The sequence below is a fragment of the Scyliorhinus torazame genome, chromosome 17 (genome assembly GCF_047496885.1).
Source record: "Scyliorhinus torazame isolate Kashiwa2021f chromosome 17, sScyTor2.1, whole genome shotgun sequence".
NCBI lineage: Eukaryota > Metazoa > Chordata > Chondrichthyes > Carcharhiniformes > Scyliorhinidae > Scyliorhinus > Scyliorhinus torazame.
Window position 1 is genome coordinate 62,676,901 of NC_092723.1, and position 13,779 is coordinate 62,690,679.

At 50.8% G+C, this 13,779-nt stretch overlaps 1 protein-coding gene across 4 annotated transcripts in view; it reads right to left on the bottom strand.

Moving 5' to 3' along the window:
- The window catches only part of LOC140393905 (polyglutamylase complex subunit TTLL1-like), an 86,631-nt gene that overhangs the window by 32,876 nt on the left and 39,976 nt on the right, over nucleotides 1-13,779 (bottom strand). For 3 of the 4 annotated variants that reach the window (XM_072480525.1, XM_072480522.1, XM_072480523.1), the window contains one exon: nucleotides 5,552-5,686. The exons of the other annotated variant lie outside the window; for it this stretch is intronic. In XM_072480525.1, the coding sequence (XP_072336626.1) occupies nucleotides 5,552-5,686 (135 nt within the window). The remainder of the gene's footprint in view (nucleotides 1-5,551; nucleotides 5,687-13,779) is intronic. 4 annotated transcript variants of the gene reach the window in all.

Genomic DNA, 13,779 nt, shown 5'->3' on the forward strand with positions numbered 1-13,779 from the left:
GGGTAGTAAATTCAAAATGGAGAGCAGGGTTTATATTCTGAAGTTGTTGAACCCAATATTGAGCTCAGAAGGCTGTAAAATGCCTAGTCAGAAGATGAGGTGGTATTCCTCAAACTTGCGTTGAGCTTCACTGGAACATGGTTGTAGGCGGAGGACAGAAATGGGAGCATGAGAAAAAGATGATGAATTGAAATGGCAAGCGACCAGAAGGTCAGGTTCATGTTTGCAGACTGACCGAAGGTGTTCTGCAAAACAGTCACCAGCCAGTTAGGTTTAGTGGTTCGTCTCGACCCGTTAAACACCTCAGGTGTTCACCTTGGTGCCTTGCTAATAGGAACAAGATATGTTGTCCATTCATATTCCCCTGGTCATTTGTCCTTGATGGGTCTTTGCAAATATGGCATTTCCATCTCAATGGATTGAAATGTGGAAGGTACAGTGATGAAAATTGGATAGCCATCCTGGCTGTAGCTGAAGTCACCGTTTGTTTTTTTTAAAAAGAAGTTCAATTCAGGTTTCCAGCCAGTTGGTTAAAAATCATTTTTTGAAATAAAGCACATTTTTCTGACATTAGGAAATATTATTTGTTTGTTTATCCAACCCACCTACACACAATCTATTTTGCTAATCAGAAAACTGCACAAGACATTGCTTACATTGATATTGAAAATGTGACAATTCTGATTTTTCAGTGTTCTACCTTCCTAAGAACTTATAAGCTGGAGTCTAAAAACAATGTGATAATTCTTTCTAAAAATGTGATGAAAGATATTGGAGATACAGAGGGTGCATTTAAGCAAAGATTTAAACAGGAGGGGGCTGGATTTAAAAAAAAATAGAAGCAGGAATAGGCATTTCTGCCCATTGAGCCTGCTCCACCATTCAATAAGATCATGGCTGGTCTGATTGTAGCCTTAACTCCACTTTCCTCCCACAACCCCTGTCAATCAAAATTCAGTCTAATTCAGCCATGAATATATTCAATGACCCAACTTCTACTGCTGTCTGTGAAAGAGAATTCAAGACATGCATCTCCGCGCAGAGAAGAAATCCTCCTCACGTGTGTTGAATGGGATATGTAGACTAACCTCTCAGAGGTGTGTTCACAGATTTTCTATGTTTGGTATTTAAATTCTCTACAATATTAGTTTATTTCTCAGGCAGATTTTGCATTAACACAACAATCAGTGACTTTTTTCTCTTAAACGTTAGAGTAAACTTGTTATTAAATAGCCAGTTCATTGCAAATAAAACCTGTTCTGACCAAGCGTTGTACTTAAAAGAAAGCCCCATAGATTCTCGTAGAATTTAGTGCAGAAGGAGGCCATTCGGCCCATCGAGTCTGCACCGGCTCTTGAAAAGAGCACCCTACCCAGGGTCAACACCTCCACCCTATCCCCATAACCCAGTAACCCCGCCCACCTGGATGTTGATTCTGTTATAATATATCATGTTGTGTTATTCACCCTGGGGTAACACGGACTGCAACACGATGCAGATAAACTATAAAGCATACACCAAACGTAGGCGTTGGTTCAATACGATTTATTAAACTTCTATAACAATGCACACAGCTGGCTGTGGGTTCACTCTCTACTACTCATGCACATCATGAGGTAAAAGTAGGCAGTGACAGACACCCAGGTGAGCCAATCAACATACAGGACAGAACACAACCAATCACCAGACAGAACACCAAAGGGGGCTTCAAAATATAAAACACACGAGGCATCAGCACTCCATCTCTTTCCACTGGTGACAACTGTAGTGACAGTCAGGGAGTACATATCAGTCAGCACCTTCTAAACGTGGATCAGAGCTAGCCAGGTCTAGATAGTTCAAGTTAGTATACTTAGAGTAGTAGAGAGTGAACCCACAGCCAGCTGTGTGCATTGTTATAGAAGTTCAATAAAGCGTAATGACCCAACGCCTACGTTTGGTGTCTGCTTTATAGTTTATCTGCAACCTGTTGCAGTCTGTGTTACCCCAGGGTGAATAACACAACATGATATCAGGAGTCTACTTCATCTAAGTAATTTACCTTCAAGAATTCAGTGACGATCAGCAAGTGCCTTCCAACGGCATGGAGAAGATCCAGGCACCTCCACAGCCCCGGAAACCTTTGTGCCAACTGGCGGGTCTTCAAGCAGAAATTCAGTCTATACATTGAGGCCTCGGGCCTCGAAAATGCGTCCGATGCCAGAAAAATTGCGCTGCTCCTATTGGAGCAGGAGGACCAGGCCATCCAAATCTTCAATTCGCTCACTTTTGCCGACGGTGAGGACAAGACCAAGTTCCAGACCGTCTTAGCCAAATTCGACAGTCACTGTGAAGTCGAAACGAACGAGAGCTTTGAGCGCTATGTCTTCCAGCAACGCCTTCAGGGTAAGGATGAGCCTTTCCAATCTTTTCTCACTCATCTCCGCATTCTAGCGCAATCCTGCACCTACGGTGACACCGCTGATTCCCTCATCAGGGATCAGATCGTAAAAAATATGACTCTGAAAGTAGCCATATGACTCTGAAAGCAAAGTCCATGAACAGGCGAAAAGTTCGAAGTGTGCAGCAAGGGCTGCTGGATTCGGAACCTGACACCGCCACGGATCCAGTGGACGACTGCCTGGAGTCCCCATATCGAGTGGGCATCATTACCATGTATGACAAGGCCTCCTCACATTCAGCAACATGCCTGCCCATCCTCAACGTGGATTCTGCAGACTCAGCTTTGGACTTTAACCTTGCTCTCCTGGCGTACAGGGCAACTCCTCTGTCCAACGGTATGTCTCCGGCACAGCTCCTTATGAATCGTGACCTGCGGCCGACTGTTCCGGCCATTCATTTACATGACCTGGATCACCTTCCAGTGCTGCAAAAGATGTAGCAACTCAGAAACCGGCAAAAGCTGACATATGATGCTCATGCTACTGATTTGCCTGTGCTCTCTCCGAAGGATGCTGTTCGCATCAAGTTGCCTGCTGGAGGCTGTTCAGCTCCAGCTGTTGTTGTTCGACAGGCTGCTCCCAGGTCATTTGTGGTTCCCATGGCTGATGTATCCATTGTCAGGCGCAACAGAAGGGCACTACGCAAACCTGCCTACCCACCACCAGATCTCACGTTCCCAGATGTTGTTATGCCTTCCCCGGACACCTTGCTCCACGAGGCCACCAATCTGGTTGCATTCCCGCCTGTCAAGGCGCCGTCTTCCCCACCTCAACCTCTCAGGCAATCAACAAGAATCCAACGCCAGCCCCAGCGATTGGACTTATAAATATTTTCTTTGTATATATTGTTCTGTATATGCACGTTAGACACCTTGGGCGGGATTCTCCACTCCCGCGCCGAAGTGGCCGCGCCGTCATGAACGGCGTCGAGGTTCACGATGGCGCGAAACGGCCCCGATCCCAACCGATTCAGGGCCTGACAATGGGCCAGGATCGGGGCCGCGTCATCTACACGCGCCAGGCCTTGTCGCCCGCATAAAGGCGGCGCCGCATAGATGACGCGGCCAGCGCCGCATAACTGGCGTCATCCGCGCATGCGTGGTTGCCGTCCTCTCTAAGTCCGCCCCGCGAGAAGATGGCGGACGGGTCTTGCGGGGCCGCGGAAGGAAGGAGGTCCTCCTTCAGAGAGGACTGCCCGACAATCGGTGGGCACAGATCGTGGGCCATGCCACATTTAAGGTACCCCCTGGTGCAGGATCCCCCCTCCCCCGCAGGCCGCCCCCCCAGTGTTCACGCACCATTCACGACGGTAGCGACCAGGTGTGGACGGCACCGGGGGGGAACCCGCCGTTTTGGCCTGGCCGCTCGGCCCATCCGGGCCTGAGAATAGCGGGGGTGCCGGAGAATCGCCATTTTGGGTGTCTCCGGCGATTCTCCAGCCTGCGGCCCGCGGAACCCAACGGGGTCGTTCCCGCCGCTTGGGAAAATCGCGGGAGGTCGTCGGACCGGCGTCCCGGGAAAATTTGGCGGCCCAGGCGATTCTCCCAACCGGCACGGGAGTGGAGAATCTCGCCCCTTACATGTACATATGCATTCACTCACCAATTGCTCTAAATCGTTATCTCTGTAAATATGTCGTAAATGCTCTAAGCAACCAACAAATTTTTTTTTTTTTTTTTTTTTTAAAAAGGTGGATGTCATAACATGCACCCATCCACATCATAAGGTAAAAGCAGGCAGTGACAGACACCCAGGTGAGCCAATCAACATACAGGACAGAACACAACCAATCACCAGACAGAACACCAGAGGGGGGCTTCCAACTATAAAACACACGAGGCATCAGCACTCAGTCTCTTTCCACTGGTGACAACTGTAGTGACAGTCAGGGTGTACATATCAGTCAGCACCTTCTACACGTGGATCAGAGCTAGGCTGGTCTAGATAGTTCGAGTTAGTATACTTAGAGTAGTAGAGAGTGAACCCACAGCCAGCTGTGTGCATTGTTATAGAAGTTCAATAAATCGTATTGACACAATGCCTACCTTTGGTGTATGCTTTATAGTTTATCTGCATCGTGTTGCAGTCCGTGTTACCCCAGGGTGAACAACAGGACAGAGTCATGGTGTCCTTTCTTCAAAGACAAAGTACTATTCCCCACAGTGAACAGAGGTCCTTCGAGACAGAGCAGCCATCCTATGCAGACTATTCCTGATTTATCCCTAATACTAAAAGTTGAATGTTCCAAAAAAATTAGGGACTCACTCTCTCGCTATCCTTGTGGTTAAGCAGAAAGTTTAACTGAGGCATTATTTTAGCAGTCATTTGAAAAATCCACTGCAGCTCAGCTGTCAGATGATTTATCAGGTGATGGCTTTGTTGATGAAGCTGGAGTTGTAGTATTCTTTTTAATTGCAATTAAAATTGTTTTCAGAAAACCATGAATAGGAAGCAATAAAATAATTCTGGCAAACAGAGAAAATCCTCCAGTATGCTGATCTCCATGCCTTACCTCTCTGCCAATATAAGCTCCTCGTAGGTGGAGCTATGCATCATAAGTCTGAATTTGTAAAAGTTGTTTTCTGCTGCTGGTATTTTTGTACCACACTGCAAAACTAATAGCAATTTTCTCAATATCATGTCAAAATAAATTTCTATAATGTAATATGCTGTCATACAATTTTAGAGCAAGTATGAAACCCAATGTAAGGATTTGCACGATAACAAATCATTTGACCTGCCAAAGGCTAATATTACATTATCCGACAAACTCTTCAGACAGAGAATAACATGGGACTGGAGGGAAAAATTAGCAAGTGAAAAGTAAATGAGTTGGAATAAAAACTGAGAAAGAAGCATTCTTATTTGACTCCATCAATACACTGATTTCCCTGGATAGTCTACACTGAGCCATAACTTCCAAAGTTCTGAAACAAATATTTCCTTTGCTCTATTCAAATGTCTCAGATGTTTTTTCAGGAATGGATTAGCAGGCATATAATCTTTAAACAAATTGTTTGTTTGATTATAGTATATACTCAAGATTCTTATATTTAAAATCTCTACAACTGTGATAGGTCCAGAAGTAATAAACTGATTTTCACACTTACATATAACATTTTAATGGTCGATAGGAGGTCACCAACACGTACAACCGTAAATCAAACTTCTTTCCACCAATCAGCAGTGGGTTATCTATGTACAGTGAAATGACATATGCTTCCTTCCCAGCAGGAGATATAAACCTGCAAATTAATGAAGATTAGTTGGCTTGAACCTTTTTTTGTCCATCATTTTAAAAATACATTAAAGAGGGTTCACAAAGTACAAATAATGTCAGGGACATTACATGCTGAAGCAAAAACCTGCCCATGCAGCTTCTGTTGAGTCTATTTCTTTACCCTACCTCTTAATACCTCTAATAAGGTAGATTCCACAGTCTTAAAATACAAAACTATAAAAATACCTTGAGTGTGATAATACAGCAAATTGACACCATTACAGCAGTAGCATAAGGGTCTGGCACATTCATGGTTAATGTGGGACTGAGTACAATACTGTCCACACAGTGATGCAAGAAGGTACATGACCCAAACCTGAGGGTCAATGTGGTGTTCAGCAGAGACACGTGAAGACCTAAACATGGAGATGGCTCCCAACCTGTACCCTTCAGTGCATGTATAAATAGATCTAGTAGTTGGTAAAAAATTCATTTAACTTACTAGAGGCTACAGAAACTTCTTCAAGACATACCATTCGGTAACCAGCACGCTCCCCAACATGGTAGCAGCAGAGGATCAAAAATCCGCAACCTTGTTAAAATGCCGAATCAAAAATGCTGAAATGCTAAAAAGAAACTCAAACAAAAATTCTAATGTAAAAGAAGCTTCCAAAAGGCGGTGAACCACTGTAATAGGAGATGTAAGGTAGGACCTGCACTACAGGTTCGCCGGTAGCTCCTGCCGGCTGGCTCCGCCCACGGAGAACTGTATAAATATGCATGACCTCCAGTGTCTTGCCATTTCGCCAGCTGCAGCAGGAGGCCACGCATCTGACTGTAATAAAGCCACAGTTGTACCCAACTTTAGTCTTTGTGCAATTGATCGTGCATCAATTTATTACAGTCAGATTTTCCACAGAATGATATCCGAATTAAGCACGATCGCCTGCAGCTGGATCCGCACTCGCCCGACGCCAGAAAATACTTTACTCACTGGCTAGCATGTTTTGAGGCCTACGTCAAGGCTGCGGACCCCGAGCCAACAGAGGCTCAGAAGATAAACGTCCTGTACTCCAGACTGAGCTCCAGCGTGTTCCCGTTGATCCAAGACGCCACGAATTACACAAAAGCAATGGAACTCCTTAAGGATGCGCAGAAGGCGAACACGTTCTTCGCCAGGCATGTACTCGCCACCCGCTCGCAACTACCTGGTGAGTCCATCGAAGACTTCTGGCTGGCCCTAATTCCACTCGTCCGGGACTGTGATTGTCAGGCCGTTATGATCGCCGACCACGCGAATCTCCTCATGCGCGATGCCTTCGTGACGGGGATTGCATCGGACCGCATCCAAGAATGATTACTGGAAGGGGCCACGCTCGAACTGGCGGAGACGAAAACCTTGGCGCTCTCCATGACGGTCGCATCCCGTAACGTACAATCGTACCCCTCCCGCCGCGTTGCACACCCTTCAACTCCTTCCTACCCCTCCTGGACCCCGCCGACGACCTCCTCAGCCGGGGCCCTGCCTTCCCAATACGCCTGCGCCGATCCGCGCACCCCGGGGGTCCCCGCTTCTACTTCTGCGGTCAGCATAAGCACCCACACCAACACTGCCCGGCCCGCACTGCAGTTTGTAAATCCTGCAGTAAAAAGGGCCATTTCGCGGCGGTGTGCCAGGCCCGCGAAGTCGCTGCGATCGCGCCCGTTATCGCCCCCTACCCCACGCCAGATGCACAAATTGAGCCGCCATCATCTCCTCCCGGGTCCATGTGCAACCAATAGGCGCCGCCATCTTGTCCTCCTTCGGCCACGTGCGCCCCATGGGCGCCGCCATCTTGTCCCCCACAGGGTCTCCGGACATCCCGACATCGGAACCGCACACGTTCGCCACCCGAAGGCTACCCGCAGCTCGCGACGTTAGTAACCCAGACGACGACAATTGTTGCTTTACCCACCGCGTCGACGACGGTTAAAATCAATGGCCACGCGACCTCGTGCCTGCTGGACTCCGGGAGCACCGAAAGCTTCGTTCACCTAGATACGGTAAGGCGCTGCTCCCTCGCGGTATACCTTGCCAATCAAAGGATCTCCCTAGCCTCCGGATCCCACTCCGTCCCGATCAGAGGCTTTTGTACAGTCACCCTCACGGTCCAGGGTGTAGAATTTAGTAACTTCCGTCTCTATGTCCTTCCTAATCTCTGCGCTGCACTCCTGTTGGGCCTGGACCTCCAGTGCAACTTCCAGAGCCTCACACTCAAATTCGGCGGGCCCTTACAACCCCTGACAGTTTGCGGCCTCGCAATCCTAAAGGTCGATCCCCCCTCCCTTTTTGCCAATCTAACTGCGGATTGCAAGCCCGTTGCCACTAGGAGCAGACGGTACAGCACCCAGGACAAGACCTTCATCAGGTCCGAAGTCCAGCGGCTGCTTAAGGAGGGTAATATCGAGGCCAGCAACAGCCCCTGGAGAGCCCAAGTGGTAGTGGTTAAAACTGGGGGGAAACACAGGATGGTCATGGACTACAGCCAGACCATCAATCGGTACACGCAGCTCGACGCGTACCCCCTCCCACACATATCTGATATGGTCAATCAGATTGCGCAGTACAGTCTTCTCAACAATTGACCTAAAATCCGCCGACCACCAGCTCCCCACCTGGAAGTCGGACCGGCCATACACTGCCTTTGAGGTGGACGGTCGCCTCTACCACTTCCTTAGGGTCCCTTTCGATGTCACAAATGGGGTCTTGGTCTTCCAAAGAGAGATGGACCGAATGGTCGACCAGTACGGTCTGCGGGCCACCTTTCCGTACTTAGACAATGTCACCATCTGCGGCCATGACCAGCAGGACCACAATGCCAACCTCGATAAATTCCTCCGCACTGCCACTCTTCTCAACCTAACCTACAACAAAGAGAAGTGTGTGTTCAGCACGACCCGGTTCAGCCATTCTCGACTATATAGTCCACAACGGACTTCTCGGGCCCGACCCCGACCGCATGCGCCCCCTCATGGAACTTCCCCTCCTCCAATGCCCCAAGGCCCTCAAACGCTGCCTGGGGTTCTTTTCCTACTACACGTGTGGTCCTACCCGGCAGGACCTCGCCGTTCTGGCTGTGGGGGCCATCCTGGTTGGGGGGGCAGGAATCCAAATCCGGGGGGGGGGGGCCCTCCACGGTGGCCACGCCTGCAATCGGGGGCTACCAATCGGCGGGCGGAGTAATTCCGGGGGAGGGGCCGATGTTCCTCCGCGCCGGGCCCCTGTAGGTCTCCGCCATGTTGCGTGGGGGCCAGCGCGGAGACGGCAACCCATGCGCAGACCCGCGCCGGCCATGCTGGGGCCCGTCTCGGCAGCTGGAGCGTGAGGCGCTCCAGTGCTGTGCTGGCCCCCTGTGGGTTGGGGGAATCGCTGCTCCTAGCGGCCAGATGAAGCCGTTGTAAAATGCCGCCACGTTTCACGACGTAAAAAAATCAGAGAAAAATCCAGGTTGCTGCCTTTTTCTGCTGGTTTGGTGATCTAGCGAATCGCATAATGGCATGGCACTGATGAACCTTCAACAAGCCACGATGAACTATCAGCAGTCTTTGATGAATAATTTAGGGTGTGATTCTCCAGCCTCATTACGCTCTCTTTCGAGTGAAATGAGGCCGGTGAACAGCGGGAGAGGCAGAAACCCCGAACTGCGCCAGGCGCCAAACAGTTTGTGATGCAACCGGCCCGCTTCGTAGGCAAAATCAGGATTGTGCCATAGTTATGGAAAGAAACCAATTGTCACCACTTAAGCCATTTCTATACAATGAATGGGAGTGAACCCTTAGCCACCGGCCTCCCGGGCAGGTGATCACGCTGGCGCCAATTAGTACTTCTTAAAAACGTGAACCTGGGTGGAAGGGCTTCTGTGGGGAGCCGATAAGGTGAGTAGCCATCCTTGCTCACAGGCAAAGGCTGGGTGAGTGTCAGGGAGGGGACCAGCACCCGGTCCAGGTGACGTTGTGAGCAGATGTCCGTGGTACAGGGTCTGGAGTTTGGTGAGGGGGGCCGCTGCGGTTGAGTGTACATGGGCAGGGGTTCTGGGTTGGGGGGGGGCGGGGGGGGGGGAGATCAATCAATGGGGGATTGGAGGTTTTGGAAGGGCCACAAAGAATCCAGCACGAGTTTTAAGGATACAAAGTAATAACATTTATTTACTATAACATATATACATAACAGTAGCAGTAACTTCCCTTGCTACATACTCCTTCCTGCTGGTTCCTGAACTGGCGAGCTTTATTTATACTAGGAGTTTACTAGTGGTTTCTCCGCCCCCCTCATTGGGGAAGCTCATACTCACACAGGATTGTGGGATAGTCATTAGTCCCCAGCCAATGGTAAGTAGGCAGGTTATAACATCCCTCCCCCCCAAAGTCCAAGGAATCCACCGAAGACCCTGGCGAAGGAGGGCGTCGGACTCGTTTGGCCGCAGGCCGGCTGGATCAGGCGGCGTGTAACGAGACCGAGACCGGCGCTTCCGTGATGAACGGCGCAACGGTTGTACATCCACGGCCCGTGGACTGAGGATTCACCCTCTGATGCATCCTGTGTCTCCATCTCGGAGTCAGAGTCTGCTGCCTCTGTCATGTCAGCGTCTCTATCTCCATACGGTCCCGTAACGACCTGCGCAGGCTTCGAGTGAGGCACCAGTGGAAGATTGTGAGGACTACCTTCCCTTGTCTCTGGTCTCTGCGGCTGTAGAAATGAGCTCCGGGGGCGGGGAATCTTTTGAAGGGATAGTCTTCTGGACCGAACGTGGTCTACATGTTTTCGCTGGAGACGACCCTGGGCTTGCACTTGGTAAGATATAGGGCCCGTTTGACGAAGGATTACACCAGGAACCAATTGGGCACCACCAGCAAAATTCCGAACGAACACTGGGTCACCGGGCGCAATCTGCCGAATCGGCCGTGCCGAGAAAATCCCCGTCCCTGCCGTTCTTGTGTGCGGTGTACTTTTGCGCCAATGTCCGGGAAAACCATACTAAGGCGGGTGCGAAGTCTCCGGCCCATTAGGAGTTCTGCGGGAGCTACGCCAGTCACTGCATGGGGGGTGGTTCTGTACGTAAACAAAAAGCGAGCCAGTCTCGTGTCCATTGATCCGGAAGATTGCTTCTTTAGGCCTCTTTTGAATGTCTGCACTGCGCGCTCTGCCAACCCATTTGAAGCCGGGTGGTAAGGGACAGTGCGGATATGGCGGATGCCATTCATCTTCGTGAACCTCGCAAACTCCTCACTCGTGAATGGAGTGCCGTTATCCGTGACCAGCACCTCGGGGAGGCCATGCGTACTAAACGATAAATGCATCTTTTCAATTGTTGCGCCGGACGTTGTCCCTTGCATCTTATGCACCTCTAGCCATTTGGACTGGGCGTCAATTAGTAGAAGGAACATGGATCCTTGAAAAGGGCCTGCGAAATCTGCATGCAAGCGTGCCCAAGGCCGTCCTGGCCATTCCGAGTGATGTAGGGGCGCGGCCGGCGGAAGCTTCTGATGCTCCTGGCAAATGGAGCAGTTTTGGGCCACCTTCTCAATGTCCGTGTTGAGGCCTGGCCACCAGACATAACTCCGGGCCAACATTTTCATTTTGGTCACGCCTGGATGCCCATTGTGCAAGTCTGTTAGTATCAGCTCCTGGCCTTTTTCCGGGACAATCACACGCGTCCCCCACAAGAGGATGCCGTCTTCCACGGTGAATTCTGACAGCTTGGAGGAAAATGCCCGCAACTCGCCTGGGAGCTGTCTATGCTGCCCACCATACAGGACTATGTGCCGAACCTTTGACAGGACTGGCTCCGTCTGGGTCCACTCACGGATCTGTGATGCCGTGACAGGCAAGGTGTCCATAAAATTTAAGGTTGCAACCACCTCACCGGTCGTGGGGGTCGACATGGGGCCGGTCGATAAAGGCAATCGGCTCAGTGCGTCGGCATTTGCTATCTGCGTACCTGGTTTGTGCTCCAGAGAATACTCGTATGCAGCAAGCAACAAAGCCCAGCGCTGGATCCGTGCAGAAGCAATGGGCGGTATTGGCTTATCCTCTCTGAAAAGTCCCAGCAGGGGCTTATGATCAGTCACGATAGTGAAATGGCGGCTGTACACGTACTGGTGGAAGCGTTTCACCGCAAAAACCACTGCCAGGCCCTCCTTCTCGATCTGCGCGTACTTTTTCTCCACTGCAGTCAATGTGCGGGAGGCGAAAGCTATCGGTCGCTCGGCCCCATTCTCCATCTTGTGGGACAGGACGGCCCCAATACCATACGGGGATGCATCACATGTGACGAGCAAAGGCTTTCCAGGATCATAGTGGGTTAGTAACCCAGACGACGGCAATTGTTGCTTTACCCGCCGGAAAGCGGTTTCTTGCGGCTGACCCCAAACCCAGGTATGATTTTTCTTTAGCAGAAGGTGCAAAGGGGCCAGCGTAGTTGCCAGATTGGGGAGGAACTTCCCGTAATAGTTTACGAGATCGAGAAAAGAACGAAGATGCGAAGTGTCAGTCGGGGCGGGGGCATGTTGAATTGCACGCACCTTCTCTGCGACGGGGTGCAGACCTTCGCGGTCCACCCGATAACCCAGGTAGACTACTTCCTTTGCCTGAAATACGCACTTTGTGCGACGTAAACGGACTCCAGCCTCCGAAAGGCATCTAAGGACAGCCTCCAGATTTTCCAAATGTTCCTGCTCCGACGTCCCTGTAATCAAAACGTCATCTAGGTAGACAGCCACATGTGGTAAACCTCTCAAAATGCCCTCCATAACACGTTGAAAACTTGCGCAGGCAGAGGATATTCCAAAGGGCAACCGTGTATATTCATACAGGCCCCGGTGTGTATTAATCGTTACATATGGTCGGGAGGCAGGGTCCAGCTCCAACTGCAGGTAGGCGTGACTCATATCTAATTTTGTGAATGAGAGTCCACCTGCAAGTTTCGCGTAGAGATCCTCTATGCGAGGCATTGGATATCGGTCGAGTCGGGAAACCGTATTCACTGTAAGTTTATAGTCGCCACTCAAGCGAACTGTGGCATCTGGCTTCATTACAGGTACAATTGGTGCTGCCCAGTCAGCAAAACGGACGGGCCTGATAATACCCAAACTCTCCAAACGAGTGAGCTCCCCTTCTACCTTCTCGAGCAAGGCGTAAGGCACTGGACGCGCCCGGTAATAGCACGGCGTGGCTCCTGGTTCAACTTGGATACGGGCTACGGCCCCTTTTATTTTCCCCAAACCAGGCTGGAATACATCTGGGTATCGTCCTAGCACCTCAGTCAACCCTTCAGAAACTGTTTGGAGGATGTGCTGCCATTGCAACCGCAAATGGCGCAACCAGTCCCGACCCAACAGGCTGGGCCCATGGCCGCGCACCACGATAAGTGGGAAACGCCCCTCCTGCCGTCCATAGACAACAGGGGTCATTGTAGTTCCTGCAATGTCCAGTGGTTCCCCAGTGTAGGTGGCCAACCTGGCCTGTGAGTCGGTTAATGTAAGGGTCTGTATACCCTGCTTGATGCGGTCGAATGTCCTCTGGGCGATCACGGAGACCGCTGCGCCAGTATCCAACTCCATCTCAAGCGGGTGGCCATTGACCCGTACTGTCACCTTAATGGGGGCCACACGGGGAGCTGCCACACAATGCAGCTGCAGGCAGTCGTCCTCCGTCTCCACGTCCTCAGGAGTAGTCCACATGGAAGGTACGGCCTCTGGGCTGGTCCCAGTTACGGCTCCTGGGCTGGTCCCAGTTTTGTTCGGAACGACAGCGCCTCTGGCGCCCCCAGGACCGCCGTCCGCGACGGGGTCGGCGCCTACAAGTCTGACACGGACATGGCTCCTCATCCATTGGCTCTGGAGAAGGCTCCCTTCGGGGAAGAATGTCCGACGGCCACTGGCGTCGGTCCGGACGTTGCCTCGCCCAAGGTACCGCAGGAGTGCGGGGGGATGTTTTTGGACGGAAGGGGTTGCGCCCCAAGGCATGCACTTCCATTCCCTGTAGCTCCTGTACTCCTCGCTCTGCGCTCTCTCGGGACAATACTATTTGAATGGCCTGTTGAAAAGTCAATGTTGGCTCCACTAACAACTTTCTCTGGG